General features: G+C 38.4%; 1 protein-coding gene across 2 annotated transcripts; it reads left to right on the plus strand.

Annotated features, from left to right (window-relative positions):
- The first annotated feature begins 8452 nt into the window (after positions 1 to 8452).
- ARF6 (ADP ribosylation factor 6) lies at positions 8453 to 10649 on the plus strand. Of its 2 annotated transcripts, none has more exons than XM_059914188.1 (2): positions 8453 to 8475; positions 9153 to 10649. In XM_059914188.1, the coding sequence occupies exon 2, from the start codon at positions 9645 to 9647 to the stop codon at positions 10170 to 10172; it is 528 nt and encodes a 175-aa protein (XP_059770171.1). In that variant the 5' UTR covers positions 8453 to 8475; positions 9153 to 9644; the 3' UTR covers positions 10173 to 10649. The 2 variants fall into 2 exon arrangements, with proteins under 2 accessions (XP_059770171.1, XP_059770170.1); XM_059914187.1 differs by lacking the exon at positions 8453 to 8475 and adding an exon at positions 8921 to 9052.
- The last annotated feature ends 14650 nt before the right edge of the window (positions 10650 to 25299 follow it).

The raw sequence follows: 25299 nt of genomic DNA on the forward strand, positions 1-25299 counted from the left end.
CCCATTCCCTACTCTGCCTAGTGGGGAGGCAGGAGATTGGGACACCTCGTTAAGAGCCTGGCAAGGGTGAAAGTCTAGGCTGCTCACCTGGCCCTGGCTACCATGGGTGAAGGTGGGGCTACAGTATTTTTCTTTGGGTTTTAGCTGGAGTAAAGTGGCTATTTTCTAAAGGTTTTCTGTCTTGCTAGGTTGCCCCTTTCCTAATCCTTTTTTTAAGGAGAGCAAGCTTTCCTTGAGGCTTTTTGGCATTTCCAGGTTTCCAGCTTCTTAAGCTCTAAGTCTGGGATAGATATGGCAAAAAGAAAACCCAGAGAACTCACCACCATGTCATTCCTTGGGCTTCTAGGTCTCTAGTCAGTCTGCCTTCTTCTCTCCATTTTCAGAGTCTTCTTATGCTTGTTTTATATATAATGTCCAGGATTTTTAGTTGTACTTAGAAGGAGGAATTGGAAAAAGTATGTCTACTCCGTCTTCCTGGAAGCAGACTGTATTAACATTTTTTGGTTTTTTTTTTTTTTGGCTGTACCACATGGCTTGTGGGATCTTAGTTCCCCGACCAGGGATTGAACCTGGGCCACAGCAGTGAAAGCACCAAGTCCTAACCACTGGACCGCCAGGGAACTCCCCCAGATTTTATTAATTTTTATGATTACCTTCTATTCAGGGCAAATGATATTGATTGAAAAGTTCTCCAGCAATTCTGTGATGTCTCTTTTCCTCCCACATTAAGAGAATTATTGCTATAGCATAAGGGAATGCATTAAATTATTCTAAGATCTCTATAAAGGAATTCAGGAATAGGTCAAAAGACCAGGTCACAGAACAGTTTAGAGCTTTTCATAAATTAATTAGATTTATCAATAGTCCACTCCTACCTACTCTAATTCTAATGTTGGTTTTATTATGTAATAGTGATGGTAGTATATAATTATTTTATATTAGGTATTATTATATCAGATATAATTCTCCGTGAAGCATTAAAGTCTGTGACTTTGATATATTTATGTTATTTGATTGTTAAAATTTTGTTTTGCTTACACACTACATTGATATGTTTTGTAAAGCTATAACTTGTATTTGTAAGTAACAGAAGCCTACTGGAGCTTGCTTTAGCAAAAAGAAAGGTAATTTTATATAAAGATACAGATACTTCATGAAACTCAAGGGTTGGTATGGAGACAGACTCCAGGAAGGGCCTGGAACTGTGCAGTGGAGCCCGAGGAATAATCTGTTTTGTCTCTACTTCTCTCTGAACATCTGCTTTTTCTTTCTCCCCAAAGACTAACTCTGTCTGCCACGCAGTACTCAAAAGCAGAATATGGCTGTGACACAGTCCCTAGTTAGGAGGATATGGACCCACTGGGAAGAGACATACTGATATGGTCTTCCTTCCGATCTGATTTTAAATTCTTAGGAATAAGAATCTGATTAGCAAATTAGGATAAAGAGTCTATCTGTGGTCCAGCTGGTATGGCCAGAGATGTATGTGTGGAAGGGTCACATGGAAAAACCAGTAGGACTGACAGGAGTCTACTCCTGTGCTCTTGTGGATGGGGATGACCATTTCCAAAGACAGCCTAAAAGTGACCAATAAACTGGGTATCTTGTTCTATTCCTAGAATCTTTGACATGCGGTTAACAATGTATCTATATGGAAATTGTTATAAAGTCCCAGGTTAACCTTATATAACCAACATTACTACTGTGAATGTAAGTTGAATTCATGACTTATGTTTATTATAACGTTTAAAAGATATAATAAGCAGCAGAAAGACCCATATTTACATTTGGAAATAAAGTCGAACATCAGAAACTGCTTCAAAGGCTCTAGAACTTTCCTTTTCCAGCAACAATCTAGTCAATTTGGGAAGTCAGCACACAGGGTAGCAGGTTTTCCCATGGTGAAGAGAGCATAGGAACTGTCGCCCTAGTTCACCAGAGAGAGTCACAGCACCATTGACCCTGGTTTATTAAATTGTCATGTTACCCCTGAAGCCAGTCTTTAGCTCAGCAGACTTAACGTTATTTAACTATTATTTGTGGACATATAATCCAGGAGGTGTCTTTCTAAGCCTTTTGGAATATAAATCTTTCTTGCTTGAAATGGAAACAAACTCATAAATTTTGCCCAGCTAAGCCATTGTTAAACTGGTTATAGTGTAACATTTACCTAGGATTTTACAACCATTTCCACACTCATAAATCTTGGTCATTGTGTTCAGAACTGTATATTAGAGTAGGAGCAACTACAGACAAGAATATACTGATGGTCCAAAGGTACTGAATAGCAAAAACTGTTCCACTGTTTATTCTTGGTGCACATAAAGCAATATTAAAAAAAAGAAAAGGTTTTGGAGGAGGAAATCTCATATAAATCTACCTGGTTATGCTTTTCTAAGGAATTCTTCCTTTCAACCCAAAACTGGGTTTTGGATTAGGTTAGGGTATCAGTTTACAACATTGCCAAGCTCTGCTTTTCAATACAATCCTTTTCTTTTTTCCTTCCTTCCTCCCTATCTCCCTTCCTTTTTTCTTCCTATCTTCCTTCCTTTCTTCTTTCCTACTCACTTTTTCATTCATTCATTTATTCTCTTTGAAACAGCACTATGTGGCATTTAAAACCATTTAATTATTTGGTTTCTAATCTATAAACAGTTGTAAATTTACTGACTTACCAACTGTTTCTTGAGATTTGAAATACTGATTCTTTTCTCTGGATTCGGTAACATGGAAAGTTCTTCCACTTTTCTTTTACCACCAACCTAGTCATGTGGAGCATCTCCTTGAGAAGCTGAATCTCCAACCAGCAAGTCAGAAACTAAGGCAGATCAAATGCAAAATCCCATGCTAGAGGCAAGGAGTAATACACAGAGCTAAAACTGCATGATGCCTTAAATTAGTAAATCTACTTGTTTAGTACCATTGTGACGCATTCACCAATTAGGGATCACTGTTTTGCTTATATGCCGTTTTCTTCCTGTATCTCTAACAATAAGGGAAAACAAAACCAGAAACAAAACAAGACAAAGCAAAAGACAAAACCTATAAATGAGGAAATTTAAAGCTGGAATGACTATAAAGACAGGACAAGGATTTTAGCCCTCAGATCTTTGGCGTCCCTTGAATGTCTTCCTCAAGGGCACGCTGTGCACCAATACACTGCTATACAGTATGTTATTGTACAATAAAAACATAGCTGCATAACTGATAGCACAGGGCCCAACAACTGTTACTGCACACACCACACGCACTGTTGTTTTATTACTTAATTACAAGGTTTGGAGTATTCAGTCAATTAAGCAGTCTGAACGATTTAGCCTCTCTGTTCTAAACAAAAGTCTTTTTCAGAGAATCAATATTGTAAACTAACTATCTGTCAGTTTAGGCCAAACTATCCTGCTTTAGCTTAAAAACACTCTTCTGATATTGAAAATTAAATTTCTGAGATTATATGCTTCTCAAAAGGGGATGTTATGAATAGTTCCAGGATATGAAATGTTTCTCACTCTAACAATTTTAGTGATTCAAATGGTCGATTTGAAAACAACACATTCATAAACTTCCATGAGAAGGAACATAATTTTAACAGATTAGAAATAATGATGATTCTATAATTTTACGTGTATGACTATTTTCAAATGACCATCTAATGGGAAAATTACTAACACAATCAGATGTTCAATTCGTACAATGTTGGTAAAAGATTTTATTTTGAATTCTTTAAATTAAAATGTGTATTATTCAGGGTTCTTATTCATAGTCAAGAAAAACCGACCCTGATTAACTTGAGCAGAAAATAATTTTATTGGAAATGTATCAAGAGGGCCCACAGAATTGTCAGGAAGGCTGTAGAGATAGGGTAGAAAAGACACTGCTAGGACTATGTCATAGAATTGATGGCTTTAGACATGTCCTGCTGGTGCTTTCACTGTGACACTTGTTGCCATTGGCACTTCTGCCATTGGATATCTGCCACCAAGCTGCTGGACTCAGTCACTCTGGACACTTGTCCCAGCAACTGTGGAATTTTGAATCTCTCAAAATTCAAAGCCTCGACTAGGACATTGATTAGTTAATTGGTTGAGCCCAGTTCACTTACCCAAACCCTAGCTACCAGGGAAATAGGAAAAGGAATATCTATTTGCCCCCCTTCATCTTTCCTTCTACCTAAATTGTGATTCAGTCAAATAGTAGAGGTGTTTGCATACTGGGCAGCCAAATGGGAAGTATCCACAGACAAGTTTTAGTCTAGAGCTTATGACTTTGATCATCCTATGGTTGCCAAGTGTCCTGTCTTACTTTCTCTTCATTTAATGGTGTTGACTAGTTGATAGGGCTCTATTAATAATTCAATAAATTTAGCTATAATTATAGTATATTTTCAGAACACTTTTCTTTGCAAGAATTTAGAAATATTTATGCCTCTGTCTGACAGGTCTAATGCCTTGGTAACTTATAATGGATTATTGTGATTAAAGTTTTTGCACTACACTATGCAAAAATGTGTGTGTATGGGTATACATCTTGGGGATGAGGAATAAGAAAATAAGTAAAGTTCAGAATTCATAGAATTTTTGATGTGAAGGGAAGTTAGCGATTAGTTCAGTGCTTCTCAATCTTAGCTACACATTAGAATCACTCAGGGAGCCTTAAAAAAATACTGGTGGGTAGAACCTCTATCACAGATATTTTGACTTAATTAACCCAGGGTGGGCTCAAGAATTTACAGTCTAAAAATGCCCCAGCTGATTTTAATGTGCAGCCAGAGCTGAAAACCATTGATCTAGTCCAGCTTACACAGTTCACACAATAGCGAAAAGAACACCAGACTTGAATCAAAAAAGTGTTAATTCAAATCTCCTCTGTACCATTTGTAGATCTTAAGAAAGTTGCTTACTCTCCAAGTGCCTCGGCTCCTTCAACTGAAAAGGAGAATAACATATACTGCCCTAATCAATTAAGAGAGATTTCTCTATTGCAGGAACAGAGAAATTGATGATCAATGAGGATGAACAAATTACCCAAGTTAAACCTAAGTAAAGAAGTATTGGGAGTAAGTTAAGGATGTAATTTAGCTTTTTCTATTCACTTGTGCCACTAGACTATGTTGCCCCAGTGTTTATTTTTATGGTCTGAAGCCATAACTATTAAACAATTTGCTAAAATATCAACTGTAATTCAAACTTTTGTTTTTAGTTCTATCTTTTCCACTTTTAATATTGCTGAAAATGAGATGAAGTCTTCATACTCAGGCATAGCTAAAGTAATTATCAAGGTTTTGATTGGGATATCAGTTTTTTTTATGGTTAAAGAGGAAGAACTAGAAAGTGGTTCCTCAGTGACACAGGGAGAGGAAGAGGGAGTGAACTATCATTTTGGTTCCCACCCTCACTGTGTGATCAGAATTTCCCTGGCCCTGCATGGGATAGAAAGAAATATATGACAGAGTCATACAGAGTGAGTGATTTTTTAAAAGCTATAGGAATTCAGAAATAGGGGTAAATAGCATGGGGTGCTATTGTTAAGGAAGACATTTATTTATTCTTAAAGTGGAAAGCTAAGTCATTTTATGAAAGTAAATATTATTCTTAAAAGATGGTGTTTTAGTCAGGATTATAATAAACATATGTGGCTGTTGAACAGATTAGAAATTATGAAATGGTGTTTTCTAAAAGGGAAGCCTGGTTTGAAAGCAAGCTGGAGAAATCTCTTTATTTGCAGGCTTTGAGTTAAAAAGCAGAGATCCATTTTTCTACAGCAGTTAGTCTTTGGAGTTTCATCTGTGTCTATAATTTAGAACAGTGAAACAGAATGCAAACTGAGAAATCTAATACTTTGTTTCATAAATGTAAATTTTAGTTTATTTGTAAAATTTCACTGAATGACTAATATTTTTAGAATTGAAATTTACTTTTTGAATTGTTAATTGTTTCAAGAAGTGTCAAGAAAACAAAATATTTCATCAGTGGTATGATTTAGTAGTCCCCTAAATTCTTACTTTTTGCAGATAGTTTGGTTTTATTGAAATGCACTGTTTAAAAATTTTGTATACATACAAAGTTAAAATTTTTCACTGTATTTATATTGTGCCATTATTATTTGTTTTATGATCATTACTTAAAAATAATCTATTGTATAATTTATTGTATGAAGAGCCACTATAAGATATGCCACTGTATGAAAATCTTGATTAACCTATTATTGCAAACTGCAGATAAAATAGTATGTGCCTTTCCTTTTTTGTTTTGTCTCATCTGTGGTATAAAAGGTAATCATCCATTCAAATAACGACTGAATTCCTGATACCTGCATTATGTCACTGAGGACATTATGTGGACAAGGCAAAGTCTCTGACTCCATGTATTCTGGTAGAAGATAAATGGAAGTTGGCTTTCAAAAATGAACTTTTTTAGCCCTAGCACAGTGTCAGTGCCAGGTAGATGCTAGTGCTTCAAGTTGCTTCCATTTTTAATTATATCACACCTTTCACTGAAAAATAAATCCAAGTCCAGCAGATCAATCTTCCATCTAGTTGGAAAAATTGGAATCTGCTCTGAGAAAACTATTATGTTGGAATGAAGCAAAATACAGTACTCACTGCCACATATAAAAAAATTCCTTCCTCAAATATAATAATAATTACTATAGCACTTTATTTTTTAATATAATCTTTTTTTTAATATATGTGATTTTTTTTTAACTTTTGGGTTTATTTATTTATTTATTTTATTTATGGCTGTGTTGGGTCTTCATTTCTGTGTGAAGCCTTTCTCTAGTTGCGGCAAGTGGGGGCCACTCTTCCTCGCGGTGCGCGGGCCTCTCACTATCGCGGCCTCTCTTGTTGTGGAGCACAGGCTCCAGACGCGCAGGCTCAGTAATTGTGGCTCACGGGCCTAGTTGCCCCGCGGCACGTGGGATCCTCCCAGACCAGGGCTCGAACCCGTGTCCCCTGCATTGGCAGGCAGATTCTCAACCACTGCGCCACCAGGGAAGCCCTATAGCACTTTATTTATAGTTATAAAGCATTTTAAGAAATACAGTGGACCCTTGAACAATAGGGGAGTTGGGGGACTCACCTCAATGTAGTCCAAATTCTGAGGATAACTTCTTAGTTGGTCCCCCACATCCCAGGTTCCACATCCGTGGATTCAACCAACCCGGACTGTGTAACAACGTAGTACATATTTATTGAAAAAAAGCCAAGTACAAGTGGATCTGTGCAGTTCAAACCCGTGTTGTTCAAGAGTCAACGGTACCATAATCGAGCTTCCGAACAACTGTGTGAAGTACTCAGGAAGAGAGCATAATTTGGGGGTTAAGAGGATGAGCTGTAGATTCACCATTTAATCTCAACTCTGTGACTTCCAAAAAATTATTCAACCTCTTTGACCCTCAGTTTCCACTAATACTCAAAGCTACCTCACATGGTTGCTGTGCAGATTAAAGTAAAATATTTAAAGTAATTTAGTACAGTGTTTATGATAACAATCAATCAATAGTGACTATTTTCATTCGCGATGATATTCTTTATCTCGTTCAACAGATAAAAAAATGAAGTTTACAAAGACTGAAAGGAAAGGATTCACAGCTATAAAACGGAGGGGTAACACTCTGAACCCCAATCTTCTGACTCCAAATCCTTCTTTCAGTTTTAAGACAGGGCTTACATATTAAGGCAGATGGTAAGTAAATTAAATCATTGCCAGAATATTAATAACTTAAGTAAATTTACTTCAGGCTGAAGTTTGTAAGGTTATCATTTAACCAATCTACCATTATCAAACTTTCTTAAATTGTGACATAAAAAGTATGTTACCTTATGTTACTACAGCATCTTCTTAAAAAAAAAACACACTATTTTCCTGTTTTTCCTCCCTTTGGTTTATTTACATTTCAAGCTTTCACCTTTTTTGAACTTTAAGTCTAACTTTTACCACTAATGATTCGATACAAAAAGGTTGAAGTTTTCTATAAACATTATTTAACCCTCAAATGGGGTTTGCGGACAGAAAGGTCAGTGTTACACTCAGTTTACACAGGAGGTAACTCAGTAAGGTTAAATGTTCAAATCCAGGCGACAGAAGTAGTCTTTCTGATTCCAAATCCTACGCTAAGATTATATCGTCGAGGCTCCTTAAAGTTAATAATGAGTGGCTGGGTGAGAAGCTACTACTAATCACACTAAAAGGAGATGATATATTTAAATATTAAAAATGACCACCTAAAAAGCTGAAAAAGCGGCAAGGCACGGGAACTTTTGATAATACTGAATTTTTAAGAAACGTGGACTGGTCCTGACGAGATGTGTAAGATAGGGCTCCAACGTCCAAAAGACGGGCTTCAGAGCAAACCCAAGCCCAGTAAAAGCGCCGCACTGACTGGCAGATTCCACGCGAACCACTAGCCTCCCACGTGTCTTTCAGGAAACGCACAGAGCACGAGGGATAAAGGAAGCCAAAGAAGGCTGGGGGAAAGGTAAAAACAGCGGCTAGGGCTTCCCTGGGAGACTGAGGGCACACGAAGGCTGGGGCGGGCTGGAGGGAACTCGCGGAGCATCTGGCGGGCACCGGGGTCCGAGAACAGGCCTGGAAACAGCACAGGGGAGGCGTTCGTCAGGGGAACGGGCGGTCCGCGGGCCCCACACCGTGGAGCTCCGTAGTGGATCGGCTCCTCTGGTTTGAATGGGGGCGGAGGAGGAGAGAGTGCGAAAGAGGAATGCAGAGAGTGGACGAGACGCTAGAGCAGCGACAGGTGGCCGCGCGTGAGAGTCCGAGATTCGCGGGGGTGGGGGCTAGCCGCACCTGCGAGCCCTCTGAGCCGCCGTAGCCCCGCCCCCCCGCGCGTGGCGCCCCGACGCTTAGCGCGCGGGCCGCTCTCTTTACAGAGGTCGCTCTTGGCCGAACGGGCGGCCTCTGCTGCGCCTGCGTGGTCGGGAGGGGAAGTGAGGCGGTTTCCTCGGCGCCTTTTCCGGCGGCGGCGGCGGCGGCGGCAGCAGAGCTGGGAGGAGGCGGTGGAGGCCGGAGGGAGCCCGCGCGCGGGGCGGCGGCTGGAGGTAACCTCCTGGGCTGAGCTGGCAAGGCGGGCCCCCTCGGTCTCCGCTCTCCTCTGGGGCTCTAGCAGTAACTCCGTTTTCCCTCTCTCTGTGTCTGCAGGCAGCGCACCGAGTTCCCGCGAGGATCAATGACCTGACGGGGCGCCGGAGCCGTGCTGCCTCTCGGGTGGCCTGGGTCGGTGGTGAGCGTGGTGCTCGCGGACCGGGAGCCGGGCCGAAGGGCCGCAGTCTCCCGCGGCGGAGCGAGGAGAAGGCGGAGGAGCGGGAACCGCGGCGGTGCTCGCGCGGCGCCTGCGGGGGGAAGGGCAGTTCCGGGCCGGGCCGCGCCTCAGCAGGGCGGCGGCTCTCCCGGCGCAGACTCAGCGCCCCGGCGGCCGCGGCGACTGGAGGAATCAAGTTGTGCGGTGGGTGATGCCCGAGTGAGCGACGGGTCCGGGCCTCTACCCCGAGGAGGCGACTCCCACGCAGGCCGCACGGGCGCCCTCGCGACTGGGAGGCTCCGTTTCGGTTTCGCGGCGGCGGCGGCGGCGGCGTTGTTGGCGGAGGGGACCCGGGACACCTGAATGCCCCCGGCCCCGGCTCCTCCGACGCGATGGGGAAGGTGCTATCTAAGATCTTCGGGAACAAGGAAATGCGGATCCTCATGTTGGGCCTGGACGCAGCCGGCAAGACAACCATCCTGTACAAGTTGAAGCTGGGCCAGTCGGTGACCACCATCCCCACCGTGGGTTTCAACGTGGAGACCGTGACTTACAAAAACGTCAAGTTCAACGTGTGGGATGTGGGCGGCCAGGACAAGATCCGGCCGCTCTGGCGGCATTACTACACCGGGACCCAGGGTCTGATCTTCGTAGTGGACTGCGCCGACCGCGACCGCATCGACGAGGCCCGCCAGGAGCTGCACCGCATTATCAATGACCGGGAGATGAGGGACGCCATAATCCTCATCTTCGCCAACAAGCAGGACCTGCCCGATGCCATGAAACCCCACGAGATCCAGGAGAAACTGGGCCTGACCCGGATTCGGGACAGGAACTGGTATGTGCAGCCCTCCTGTGCCACCTCGGGGGACGGACTCTATGAGGGGCTCACATGGTTAACCTCTAACTACAAATCCTAATGAGCCTTCTCCGCCCATCCCCCGGAAGGAGAGAAATCAAAAACCCATTCATAGGATTATCGCCACCATCACCTCTTTCAATTGCCACTTTCTCTTCTTTGAATTTGAACTCTGGAGTTACAGTTCTGCGGTTTGGGGGAGGGGGTTAGGGCTTTTCTTTTTTGTTTCTTCTCTTTTCTTTTCTTTGCTTTGCGTTAGGATGCTCTGATCTGACTTTTTTGACATGAACACAAAGTGCTAGATGCTCTTGTTGACTTCCAGCAAATGGGATGGGGGAAATATAGCGGTTCTTGGTAAATTCCTTTATAATAATGGTTTGATTTTTTTATTTCGAGAGAATCTTCTTTTCCAATGTATGCTTTTTTCCTTTTTGCCCAGTTTCCTTATCACTTGCTGTAGATGGCTTATTTTGCATTCATGCAGACTGTGTTGCAAGTCTGTTTCATCTAGTAAACTGAAAATTATTGCTTAATCAAACTGCCGTTTGTCTTTTATATTTAAGGCCTTTTTCCCCTCCCTTATGAGTTCTGACTTTAACTTAGTAAATTCAAATGTGACCTTTTATATCTAAGACCAGTATAGTAAACAGCCCACAGTGGCAAATAATGAGTAATATCATTGTAATATGTTCCAGTTGCACATCACTGTGTTAAACAGGTAATGTAAGAAGTTCTTTGAAATTTCAGCTCTTAAGTTCTGAAACATACATCATGCATGAGTAAGGATAAAACTCAAGTTCCCCGTTACATAGCTAACTTACACTGCATAAAACTATGAAAATGTAACCTGTCAAGGACACAGATTTTTTTTTTCCACTGCGAAGTTAGCAACTTTGCTGTGTTTTCCCTCTTTTTTAACTTTAAAAATAGACTTTTCCAGAAAATGGAGCAATAATGGTGTATGCCACACACAGATGAAATATTTGTAGATATTTTAAGTGACTTTTGGGCAAAACTGGAATATATACTTTTACCATGTTTCAAATGTCTAAGACCGGTAGTTTTTAAATTACTAGAATGTTTACTTTATTCATTTATAAAGCATTTAACAGTTCAAATTACATGCACCTTTTACCTAGTTGGAAAAAAAAATTCGTGTTTCCACATTACAGCAATTGATTAAGCTGAAGATATAAGTCTTTTTTTTTTTTTAATAGATGAGTGATCCATATCTCCATTAATTAGAACACTGGAAAAGATGTTTTATGAAAAAGGTATTCTGTTTGATTAACTCATGCTAATAGTCAGATATCCTGTTGGTTCAATAATATACTATCTCCTTTGAGGAAGGAAATGTGATGAATGAATGATGTGTAGACTTGAGGAATGACAAAAGGGGAAGTAGGATGCAGAGGAAGAACCTACAGATGACAATGAATGTAAACTTATTTTCCTTCAAGGGTAAGCAGTGTGCTCACTGGTGATATCCAGATCCTAACAAGATTACTTGCTTAGCTGGTTAGGACCAGTAACTAGATTATTGAGACCACTATGATAATACTTTGAACCAAATGTTAATGCTTGATACAGAATTGTGTAGCAGCATCTGGTTCTTATATAGCCTTAAGGATTCATTTTAGAGATCCTCAAGGAATTAAACTTAGGGAATTCAGAAATGTAGACTGCAAAGGCAGTATACAGGAAAAGGTGGAGTGGGTTTTGTTTATGAGGGTGTCTGAAAACTAAAATTGAACGGGATATCATGGTATATGATTGGACAGTATTGGTCCTTCATGCTTTGGCCATATTGTATAATGGAGCTTTTACCAAAGATGTATGAGAAGTATAAGGCTATAGAAAGTTAACTCTTCAAAGTAAAACTCTTGACAAACATTTTACTTAAAGCAGATGAGAAAAGGTGCTATGTTGTAGGCTCCTAATGGTGCAGAGGGATTTTTGAATTCAAACGCAACTAAAGTATAAAGTTCTCAGTTTCACTTTAGTAGAAGTATCTCTAGAAATGAAGCTGACACACATCTAAGAACATTTTAGTTGCTTTTAAAATTCCCATAGCTCCATCATAAATTTAATTACTAGTGTTTTAAACGGTTACATATTAAGGTACATAATCATGGGTTATATAAATATCAATGTTATAGTAACATCCTTAAGCGACAAGCACAAAGGTATAAATGCCTAAACTGGAGGAAACTTGAAACCCTCATGTTAATTCTTAAATGTAGTATTTCTAACTTGTGACAGACAGATTGGTAGGCAGCCATTTTTTGTTTGTCTTAAAATAACTGGGGGCCTAGTTAAAATTTTATACATCAAGTGATTGCTGTGGAATGTTGCAGGTGAGATGTGGTTATTTTTAGTTTATTTGAAATGTCTTAACTGAAGGTGGGGGGAGGAGGGAAAGCAAATATTTGAAATTTGGAAAACCTTAAACCTTTTGCTAAGAAACTGTAATTTTCACTTACATTTTCTTTAAGGATATAAAAGGTTGATAATTGATGTAGTTAAATTGAATCATAACCATTGATGATCATGGGGCAGGTAATTATAGCCTGCAAAAAAAAGTTACAATCTAAGAAGTTAAGAAATAAGATCCTGAAGTTTTTGTTTAATTGCATCAATTTCTGTATTTTATGTGAATTTATAAACTGAAGTAAGTTTTCAATGAGGTTAATCTTGTCTAATATAAGTAAATGAGTCTGTAGACTGTGATCTCCCCAAACAAAAAAGTACAGTACTTGGAATTGTGTTCTTTATGGTTGTAGTGTTGGTAAAGCACTAATATGCAGAAAATAAAGGAATTACACAGTGCAGTTTCTCACGTTACGTTACTCGTTTGAACTAGATTAAGTGGGACGTGTGGTGTGTTGGGCCATGTTATTCTCCAGGGATATATGGTATAAAGTAACTTAGTTTGGGAGTCACCTTGCTTTTATATGAAGAAAAAAGAGAATCTGTTTGGTTCTTATAATCCTGGCTATATAGGAGGTTTTGCCCTGATTTAGTTCCACCAAATTTAATCTGATTTTATAACTTAGGACACAAAAGCAGTTGGAAATTTTTTAAAAATGAAGGTTCTATAGCAGTTTTTATTATGCTACTGTTTTTTCAGAAATCACAACCTTAGAGTTTTTAGGACAGAACTGTGTCTCTAAAGAATTGGCCTACGGAGTAGTCTTAACCCTTGACAATTGACTTTTGGATTTTAGAAAGTTTGTCTTTCAGAAACCAAGGTTGCTTGTCTGATAAGAATGGCAGAATTGTAGCCATTTAGAAAATAAAATAGTAGATGAAGAATAACTTGTTGGATAAAGGGGTTTTTAAACACATTTCCTTCCTTGTAGGCCTCCTTCTTGTATTAGCAATTTTTGTAGTTTGATTTTAGAATATCTTAGTGTGATCTCTAGTATGATTTAACTCCCACATTAATGTTATTAATGGCTATCAAGTATCAATTTACCAGAGATAGCAGTAGAAGATATTTTACACTTTAGTGAGTTATGTTTTAATACAACTTAGAAATATAGTAGCCATAATCTGAATGGTGGTGGAGCTTACTAAATTCCCAAAGTTATTTCCTCTATACCTTGCCAAGTATATATATGGATTATGATAAGGCAAATCTTTCCTTATAGGTAAAAATTGTTAAACCACATATAGCAATTAAAAATAACTTGTCTAATCACTGAGCCTAATGTATTTGGAGTATAGTATTCAATAGAATCTAGCCTTTTGCTTTGTTTATATTGAATGGTAAAAGACAAAGTAGGAAAGATTTGCAATTACAATATTACAAAATTTATAAAACGGGAATGTTGGGAGATGGAGTGATAGAAGAGGCAACGTAACTTTTCCCTCCCCACTTTGCTAAACTTGAAAGTTGCCAGACTAGATTAGTGAGTTGAATGGTCAGGGAATAAATACATACAGGTGAGGTCAAAGAGGCAGAACAGGTCTGTAGAGGGGTTTAGGACTAACAGTTGAAATTTGTTATTAAATAAGCCAAAGTAATGGTAAACTTCCAGGGAATTAGTCTAGAAATAACTTACTTTGTGGGACAGGAAGAAAATAGGTTTGAACTTTTCCCCCCTTTATTTAAAATGTTTTATGACTACTTGAAACAAAAAAAAAGGTATTTGTCAATCTTCTTGAATACCTTTCCACTTGTCTTCATTTAGATATACAGTTGACCCTTGAATAACATGGGTTTGAACTATGTGGATATAAGTGGGTCCACTTACACATGGATTTTTTTTTTCCGTAGTAAACACTACAGTATTACACAGCCTGGGGTTGGTTGAATTAGTGGATGCTGTACAACTACAAAGTTATGTGAGGATTTGGATTTTCGATTTTGCAGAGGGTCAGCGCTCCTAACCTCCGAGTTGTTCAAGGATCAACTGTATTTCCTCCATGGTATTTGTTTCATAAGTGTGAGGGTAGGTTTATTTATTGAGAGCCTACTGATGTGCCTGGCACTGTTCTAGGGACAGGAGATATATCAGTGAAAAAAAAATCTGCCTTCATGGAACTTATATTGGTGTTGGGGGGTGGGAGTGAGAAATAAAAACATGTTAGGTGATATACTATGTATTACATAGTATGTTATATATATAGGGAGACTGATAGACATGTATTCAGAGAAGTCCTCATTGAGAAGGTAACATTTGAGCACATATTTGAGGGAAGAAAAGTTAATATCAGTGAAATTGATATAGTAACAAAAAGATAATATGTATAGTGTAAAGCTGGGGTGGGGAAACTGTGGCCAAGGGCAAATCTGGCTACACTTTTTTGTTTTTGTTTTTTTAAAGTCTATTGAATTTGTTACAATATTGCTTCTGTTTTATGTTTTGGTATTTTGGCCCTGAGGCATGTGGGATCTTAGCTCCCCAACCAGGGATCAAACCTGCACCCCCTGCATTGGAAGGTGAAGTCTTAACCACTGGACCGCCAGGGAAGTCCCTATACTTGTTTTTATAGGGACTAAGTTAAGAATGGTTTTTTACATTTTAAAGGATTTTAAAAGACTGCTCAAAAAAACAACTGTGAATATGTGACAGAGACAGTATTTATCCTGAAAAGCCTGAAATATTTACTTATCTGGCTGTTGATTGAAAATGTTTCTTGACTCCAGATCTAAAGCCCAATTTTTATTTATTTATTTTGGCCACACCAGGCAGCTTGCGGGATCTTAGTCCTCCAACCAGGGATTGAACCCACGCCCTTGGCAGTGAAAGCGCGGAGGCCTAACCACTGGACCTCCAGGGAATGCCTGCCACAGTCTTACCACGTTTGAACAGTTAGTGAGCTTTGAGACTTATATTTGAATAGTCTAACCTGGATTTTTTTCCCCCTAGATAAGTTTAAATATGTGAAATCAGTAGTTTTTCAGTATCAGTTTTAACATTCTTAAAAATTTTGTGAATAATTTCATTAAAAGTGTTTCCTTTATTTTTATGGTGGTTTTACTGGTCTTTGGATATAAGTTAAAACATGCTTTTCTGTTCAACGTGTCCTTTCCTCCAGAGAACCTAGATTAGTTTGGAATAGTTTCAGGTACCATCATTGAACTGTGGCTTTTATTCAGTTGGTACTACTGTAATCAAGGCCTGAGTCCAGTACTTTTTATTATGAAACTTTGTAAGATGAAGTGTTTTATTGAATTGGAAACTAATATGATGCGTGATATTTGGTTTCTTCTTGTATTATTCCTCTAACCAATATAAACTAGGAAAAATAATTTACTTCACACATGAATTACTTCTTGCATAGAGAGTTGTCCTATACTACTTACATAGTAGGATTTGGGAATCCATAACTTTTTTTTTTTTTTTTAAAGATTTATTTTATTGATTAATTGATTGATGGATTGATTGCTATGTTGGGTCTTCGTTTCTGTGCGAGGGCTTTCTCTAGTTGCGGCAAGCGGGGGCCACTCTTCATCGCGGTGCGCGGGCTTCTTCACTATCGCGGCCTCTCTTGTTGCAGAGCACAGGCTCCAGACGCGCAGGCTCAGTAATTGTGGCGCACGGGCCCAGTTGCTCCGCGGCATGTGGGATCTTCCCAGACCAGGGCTCGAACCCGTGTCCCCTGCATTGGCAGGCAGATTCTCAACCACTGCGCCACCAGGGAAGCCCCCATAACTATCTTAAAAGAGAACCTAAAATTAGGAGTTATGGAAGTAAGTTTTATGGAGGACATTTACAAGTGAGCTTTAAAAAATAAAAATAATTCTTGTTCATAGAAAGATTTATGTGAAACTGATTATTCTGTTTCCAATTACATCTGAATAGACTGGCCTGAGAAGGTTATAGCATGAGAGGGCAAAAACCAAATTTGTTAAAGGTGTTATAGAAGCAAGGATCTGGACCTTTGAAGTGTATTCTAATATGGCAAACCAAAGTGCTTTCTCTCCATATCTTTTTATTTCTAGAAGTTAGTTTTGTGAACAAGTCCTAGGTTGGAGCTAGGTGAGCCTGAAGAGATCAAATTGGGAAACATTCTAAGAATAATAAGAATTAGCATTTTTTGAATGTTTGCCATGTGCCAGGCATTGTTCTAAGTATTTCATGCATATTTTCTTAATCCTCACAACACCTTGGAAGAAAGGGCTCCCGTTTGATAGTTGAGAAAACTGAGACTTAGAGAGGTGTATGTTAATAAGTAGCAGAGCCAGACTTTGGACTCAGGTAGTCTGTACTATACTGGGACTGTGAACCATTGGTTAATAATGTAGTTAAAATTTTGTGTGGTTTGTTTACAAAAGGCTTACTCTGAGTAATATCCCAAATTTTCTTATTCGATCATCAACAGATTTTGAGTCCCTGTATAATTTGAGTCTTTCTGTATAGTAGAGAACATGATATTGTATTAGACTTCACTTGAGAAAATTTTTTTTTTCTGTAAAAATGACATGTGACTACCTGATAGATTGTGAATTTTACAGATCATCGTGAAAAATAGGAAAAGTTTTCACTGAGCTGATTATTTATATGGTTATATATAGACTCCTTTTGATTTAAGAAAGTTTTAGAAAATTCAGAGTGCACAATTTATATTGTCTCTACCTGATAAATTCATAACTACAGACATTTCAGTTATTGTTTAATAAGTGAATTTTTTGCTTTTTAGATCTCATGACAGCTCACTTTTTTGTAAGTGACAGCAAGAGCCTAGAGTCCAGGGTTAGCGAGGGTGTTTTAATCATGTATTTCGTAATTTAAGCTGGGACTTAAGGATAAAAGTTGATAATTTTGGTAAAATGCAAAATGCCTTATTTAACAATCCTATTTTATTTCTCAGTAATTTCTATACGAGGTGAAATTTAAGGCTAGGTAAGACATACATATGAAATGTTCAAAGTAAGTAATCAAGTCTATCAAATACTAGACTTAGAAGAGAGATATATTGTAGACTGGAGTGGGCTGGAGAAGGCCAGTGGGAATTGAATTGGATGAACCTACAAAGTCAGAGGAATAACAGTATTACTACTTAACTGCATGCTTATTGCGTGCTAGGCACTGTTTTAAGTGCATGCATGCATTATCTCATTTAAAATGTGTGAGCAAGGGTAGTAATCTACATATAGTATTTGGGAGATAGAGAATAGACTTGTCTGACTAGGGTTGCCAGATTTAGCAAATAAAAATACAGAGCACCCAGTTAAATTTCAATTTCATGTAAACATTAATTTTTCAGGACAGGTATATCCCAAACAGTAGACTAAAATTGTTGTTTGTCTGAAATTCCAATTCAACTGGGTGACCTATATTTCATCTGCCATCCTATGTCTGACTGGCGCGGTAGGAGAGGAGGTAAGTTTCAAAATGGAAATTAAAAATGGAATTTTTAGAATGCCTCAAGAACTAGACCAAGTAGTTTGGATATTATTTTCTGTATCATGGAAGCCACTGAATTTTAAAAATATTTGTATAGTGGGAGGTAGTCATAGTGTTTAGGAATATTAATCTAGTAGCTTTGTACAGAATCATGTATCAGGGTCATGGGTAGAGGCTGGAAGAAAGAAGGCCTTTCAAGAGACTGTTAATTCAGTTGAGAGAACAAAGACCAAGTATAGCATTAAAGAAAATGAGAAACAAAAAAATAAAAGAAAAAAAAAATTTTTTTTTTTTGCTGCTTTGGGTCTTCATTGCTACACTTTCTCTAGTTGCGGCGAGTGGGGGCTACTTTTTGTTGTGGTGCACGGGCTTCTCATTGTGGTGGCTTCTCTTGTTGCGGAGCACGAGCTCTAGGAGCGGGGGCTTTAGTAGTTGCAGCACGTGGGCTCAGTAGTTCCAGCGCATGGGCTCAGTAGTTGTGGCTCGCAGGCTCTAGAGCATAGGCTCAGTAGTTGTGGCGCACTGGCTTAGTTGCTCCACGGCATGTGGGATCTTCCCGGACCAGGGATAGAACCCATGTCCCCTGCATTGGCAGGCGGATTCTTAACCACTGCGCCACCAGGGAAGTCCCAGAAAAAAATATTTTAAAAGAAAAAAATGAGAAACAGTGAGATAAAATAAAATTGGTGGACATACATTAATGTGAAGGGAGAAAGAATTCAAGATTGTGATCCTTAATTTTTATGTAAAAGATAATGGTAGCACCACTGATAGAAAGAAACCAGGATATATAGCAGCTTTGAATAGAAACACTTGGATAATTGGGTAAGGTATCTCATTTGCAATCTTGAAAAGAGATTGAATCTGTTAATACTCTCTTTTGTAACTATTCTCTCTTAGAGCAGTGCTGTCCAATATATATATATTGCAAAGCACATATGTAATTTAAAATATTTAATATGTAATTTAAAACGTAGTCACAGTTTAAAAAGTAAAAATAAACAGGTGAAATCAGTTTTAATAATATTTTTTTAACCCAATGTATCAAATATATTATTTCAATGTCACCGGTATAAAATAATTATTAATGAGATATTTCACATTCTTTGTTTCACACAAAATCTTCAAAATCCAAGTGTATACAAAATTATATACTTAAAGCACATCTCAATTCGGACTAGGCACATTCCAGTGCTCAATAACTTCATGTGGTTAGTGGCTATCATATTGGACAGTTTGTTTTTAGAGGATGGTCATTTCTTCCTGATACCATGTCTACAATTTCAGTAACTGCATTAGAGGATACCAGTTAAGATCATTGAGATACGATGAACTTTTTAGGCCAGAGATTGGCAAACTATGATCTATGAGCCAAATCTGGCCCACTGCCTGTTTTTGTAAATGAAGTTTTATTGGAACGTAATCATGGTCATTTATTTGTGTGCAGTCTATGGCTGCTTTTGCACAGTGACAGGAGGTTGAGTAGTTAGGACAGAGACCATATGGCCCACAAAGCCTAAAACGTTTACTATCTGGTCCTTTACAGAAGTTTGCCAACATCTTTCTAGGTCCCATACTAGTTCCAAGAATAAAACCCATACTTTATACATTTAAATGAGTTTTCAGAAAGAAATAATATTGAAACAGTTAAAAGATAATGTATATGTTGATTCATTTATTCACCAAGCATTCATCTACTAGGTTTCAGACACGGCACTAGGCCCCAGAGCAGGAATAAATAAATGTCCTTAATCTTCAAGAAGGTCACAGTCTAGTTGAAAAATAGAGACATGTACACAGATAATTACAAAGACGTGCTATAATAGACGGTGCATTGACTGCACACCAGTGAGGCACCTTCCTCTGACCGGGGAATGGAAGGCTTCAGAAGAAGAGGACCATCTGAGGTCAGTTTTAAAGGATGAGTAGGAATTATTCAGATAAACAAGAGGTGGTTGACATTTGAGGCAGAACAGTTATGTGCAAAAGCCAGAAAGTGTTAACATAGCACCACCAGGAATTTACGGTTTATTATGCCTGGAGTTTAGGGTGGACTGGTGTGAGATGAAGATAGAAAGATGATGAGGGGCTGGATCATGAAGTGCCTTTGGTTTTTTAAGGACTTTGGATCCTATAATTTGGGTACTAGGAAACCTTGTGGGATTTTTAAGCATGAAATTGTATGAGATTTACACTTTAGGGAGCTCACCAAATACTGTGTAAAGGATGAGTATAAAGATCCTAGGCAGGAAACCCACTGTACAGACAAGATGAGATAGAATTCCCTAGTTGAAGCAATGGGTATGGTGGTGGAGAGGAGAGGATACATTTGAGAAATACTTGAATGATATTTTGCGAAGTATGTTCCGTGGCACACTGATCACAGAAGATAATCCTTGGACAAAAGGCTGCCAAGCTATTTGGGAAACGCTTCATATTGTATCTGCATTTGGGATTCACAAGGCACTTTAGCAGTATACTGAAGATTCTTAGAAGTCCTGCCTTAACCCAGCATTTCCCAAACTCATTTGATCACCAAACCCTAATATTTAAACAAACAAACAAACCAATAAGGTTCCAAGGACTATGGTTTGGGAAACACTATTTTAGAGACAGAATAAACAAATTTGGGCCAACCGAATGAGAGGGAACAAGGGGGAATGTCTGCATGATTGACTGCTAATGAAGGTTATAATTATAGAAATATAGAGGGAAAAGAGCAAGTTTAAGGGGAGGAAGGAGATGACATACCCAATTTTGACAGCAAGTTTTAGACACCTATGGCATGAACGTTTACATGGCGGTATCCAGTCTATATCCAGATAGGACATCTAGTCTACAGATAGAGGTTTAGAAGTTAGCTTGTAAATGGCTTTTGAAACCATAGATGCTAGTGAGATTTCCTGGGAGTGAGAAGAATAAAGGGCAGAGGATGGAACACCTCCCTGGGGAACACCAATGTTTAAGGGGTGCATAGAAGAAGAGGGTGTTAACAGAGAAGACTGAGAAGACAAGGAACAGAATATCAGTGATGTCATATCCTCCAGGGAGATCAAGAAAGCTGAAGTACAAAGTAAGTTCTTTGGAATTGACATTAGAAAGTCATTGAGATCTTCCTTAGATAAGTTTGAGGGAAGTGGTCAGAAACTAGTTTGTAACAAAAAAGACAGGATGTAGTAGAGAAGCTGTTGATAGAAGTGGTCCAAAAAACTGGAGATGAAGGGATGATAACACTTTAATACAAGAGGGTCATTTAATTTTCAAAACATTATTCAGATAAGTAGGTATTGATTATTGAGGGTGCAGTGGGGAATGAAGAACGTGTGCTCCCTACCACCCATTTCCTAGAGGGAAAGGAAAACTGAAAAAAAGAATCCATTTGAAAAATGTTCATCTTAATTCCTTTAAGCTACTTTTTTTGTTGTTGTTGTTGCTTAGTTAGACCTCTCTTCTTGGAAATGCCTACAGTGACCATGCCCAAGTAATTCTAGTCCCACTATAATTAAAGATGTGATGGTGGCACCCCTATCTCACAAATGTGGAAAGTAAGCCATGGTGGCTATGACCTGTCCAGTAAATCACAGCAATTAGTGATATGGCTGAGACTAGACACAAAATTTATTTGTATTTATCAATCATATAGCCATGGACTGAAATTTAAAAGAATTTCTAAAATGCAGGCATCATGATTAACCTAATCCCAGAGTTACCAATATACTATGAAACTTCTCTTAAGATTTGCAAACTGACACAATACTTTCTGACAGCAACAGTTCAGGATATTTCTTCCACAGTGATTTAGGAGTTAGAGGGGGAAATTCTACAAGATGACAAAATGGTGTATAGTATTAAATAATAGCATATGTTATTGAATAATTATTGTGTGTCTGCCAGTGTGCTGCAGGCTTTAAATGTTACCCCCACAACAGACTAGCAAAATAGGTGGTATTATCTCTCATTTTACAGGTAAGAAACTTAATGGACAAAATTTAAGTAATTTGTCCATGATACCACAGCTATTAAATGGGAGAGCCAATAATTCATACCCAAGTCTTACTGACCTCAAAGCAACAGCCTTTAGGAAGGGAAGGTTCTAACAAACTGCAATAAAATTTTTTTTTTTTTTAACATGGAACCCAGTAAGATATGGTGGCAGTGATCCAGGGGAACTGTCTGTCATTAAGCCAATTTATCAGGTGATTGTGGGTGCTTCTGGGGACAAAGCAATATTTTGGAGGGACAGGGACTTGTTTGAAGTGTATGAGGAAGGTGCTTCCCTCCAATGAGTGAAAGAGTTGGCAATTTTAAATAACTCCCAAACATTTTTCTTTATATATCCACTAGCACCTGAGGGCCTGGTTGACAAGGAAGGCTTTGGGGTAGGGGGTGGGGCACAGATGGTGAGGAGGAAGAGGCATTCTTCTCTATCTTGCGTTAGATAAGGTGACATCAACTTAGTTTGAACTATATCTCTGTATGCCCTCGATTAGGGGATGGTTTGCAAGCTGTTCTTTTTCAACAGCAGCATCAGTACACATGGTTTCTGAGCTCTGTTGTAGCTGGCCAGATACCATCTTGCCCTTACTTGGAGAGGATGAGCCGGTTGTATTCTGTTTTGGGCGTGTGTAGACGTGCCTTTGGTGCATTCATGTTTAATTCTCTTCATTTGTCTTTGTGGGTCTGGACTTTGCGTTAGGTAAGCTCATGAACATATTCATAAGGAACTCAACATTTGAGGTATATAAATATTTAAAGAATACATGGAAAAACAAAATGAAGCACAAGCTTATTTTCAAAGGGTTGTGCGGGGTAGCAGAAAGATACGCATTTTAATGAAATCATTTTTGTGCCAGTGACATTTCTAAGAGGTGGAAAAAACACCTCTGAATTTTTTCAAAAACTTTTGGAAAAATCCACATAGCATGTTTGAGTTTGAGTCACTGTTGATTGAATTATGTAATAGGAGTTCAATATCAAATGTGTATAAAAGCTTGTAGAAAGACTTAGTTTATTTCAAAGATTATGATGTGATAGCACAAGAAAGCTAGCTCTATATTGTCAGAGGTTTATTTCCACCCTGTACTGCGTTAAAATTGAAAAGGGGAGGGGAAGGCAAGGCAGTGTTAAAGCCAGGAGGTTGAATCATCTAAGGAAATGAGTCAGTGGCTAGGAACCATAACTTTCCTTTTTCTGAGGCTTTGACTTTGAGAACTTAATGTTGAATTATTTTAAAAAATCTTCTTCCTTGCTATAAGTAAATTTAAAATACAAGCTTTTTAAAAAACAAGAACTCTTTTAATGTTAGTATTTGGGATTCATTCATTTTTTTCAACACATATTTAGGGATATTAAAAGTAGTAGTTATATATTTCAAACTAAGAAAATATGTAGTGATCTGGTAGTAGGGCATTATGTCAGTATCTTTGTATTTATATTTAGCTCTAGGTAACCAATAGTGATTCTTAATCAACTTTTAAAACAAGATTTTTGAGGTTAATAACTGATGACTCATTTATAGACTTAACAGGACAAACCTGGGAAGCTAGTAGCTATTGACACATAGTATTTCTATTTGATACACTTGAGTTTTTTCGTAAGCCATGAATTATTTCCTAGGAACCTTGAGCCTACAGCTGAAATGAACACATTGCATTATGGCTTATTTTTGAAATTTAAAAAATCTGAGCTGTAATTATCAAGTTTGGGGGTAAAGATAGGTAGGTATCGCAAAGTAAACACTAGTACTGGTATATGAAAATTTCTCACCCTTTTGTGTTTGATTGCTTATCTTTATGATTTGAATTCTTTTTATAAGATTGAACTGTATTTTTTATTCTCTCCAATTCATAGATAATATTGATTTAAGGTAATGAATGAAGGCATTTCATACAGGAACCTAGTATTTAGAAACCTACTTGAGGAATCTTGTCTTATTTTTTGTCATTGAGACAAACTTGAGTTATAGAACAAAAATTAAGGGCTTCCCTGGTGGCGCAGTGGTTGAGAATCTGCCTGCCAATGCAGGGGACACGGGTTCGAGCCCTGGTCTGGGAAGATCCCACATGCCGCGAAGCAACTGGGCCTGTGCGCCACAACTACTGAGCCTGCGCGTCTGGAGCCTGTGCTCTGCAACAAGAGAGGCCGCGATAGTGAGAGGCCCGCGTGCCGCGATGAAGAGTGGCCCCCACTTGCCACAATTAGAGAAAGCCCTCGCACAGAAACAAAGACCCAAAACAGCCAAAAATAAAATAACTAAATAAATAAATTTTTTTTAAAAAATTAAATTTTTATTCTTTTTTTTTACTTAAATAGAGACATATTGGAGAAAATATTTTAAATAAATGTTAACAGGTACTCTTATTATTTGTTAGAAATTTCATTGAATGGAGTATAGTTTTTATTTTATTTTTTTAAATTAAAAAAATTTTAATTACTTCTTTTTGGAGTATAGATTTTAGACTAGCACAGCAAATTTTCTAAATTGCATCCTGGGTAACTAATCTTCCTGTATGGTATGTATGGTTATTATTATAGTTATTGTTTCCATATGCTTAGACATGTTAATGTTTCTTTTTCCACACCTTTGGCAATTTCTAGGCTGTGGTGGTTTTCTTTTTGTTTGTTTTTGTTTGTTTTTTTCTTGATGCACATCCCATCCTAATAAAACCTAAAGTATGTTGCCTACTGGTACACCTCAGAGTGCATGTTGCTTTCCAGATCATCAAAATAGTGACTTAGGAAACTGTGTGACTTTTGGATTCTGGATTACAGTGTTAGAAATACTAGTGGAATTAGGCTCTGGAAACATCCTGTGTATATGTTGTGAATACCATTCATAGCATGGAGGGAGGACTGAAGGTGGAAGAGATGCTCCTCTCCTCAAATAGGTTATATAAGACAATTCCTACCTTTTCACAGGCATTTTTAGGACAGGGTAGATTTGGGGAAAGAGCGTAGGGTTTTGAGTCAGACAGACCCAGGTTTGCATCCCAGCCCTGCTACTCAGTAGCTAAGTGACACTGGAAAATTTATCTCTTTGTCTGTTTCCTTTTCTAAACATGGGACTGGGAATGTTCCCCCAGCAGGATTTTATCATTAAAAGCGGTAATTTAGGAGAAAGTCACTAGCATAACATCTGGCATGGTAAGCACTCAATAGATGTTAGCTCTATTTTCCCTTTTCCCTCTAATTTAATAATTAAAAAATTAAAACAGAAATAAAATTCAAAATTTATGCTAGCATCATCGAAGTACTTAAAGATGAAATTATGTGACTAGGATTTGTATTAAAATAACTTGGGGGACTTCCCTGGTGGCGCAGTGGTTAAGA

This window comes from Balaenoptera ricei, chromosome 2 (genome assembly GCF_028023285.1).
Source record: "Balaenoptera ricei isolate mBalRic1 chromosome 2, mBalRic1.hap2, whole genome shotgun sequence".
NCBI lineage: Eukaryota > Metazoa > Chordata > Mammalia > Artiodactyla > Balaenopteridae > Balaenoptera > Balaenoptera ricei.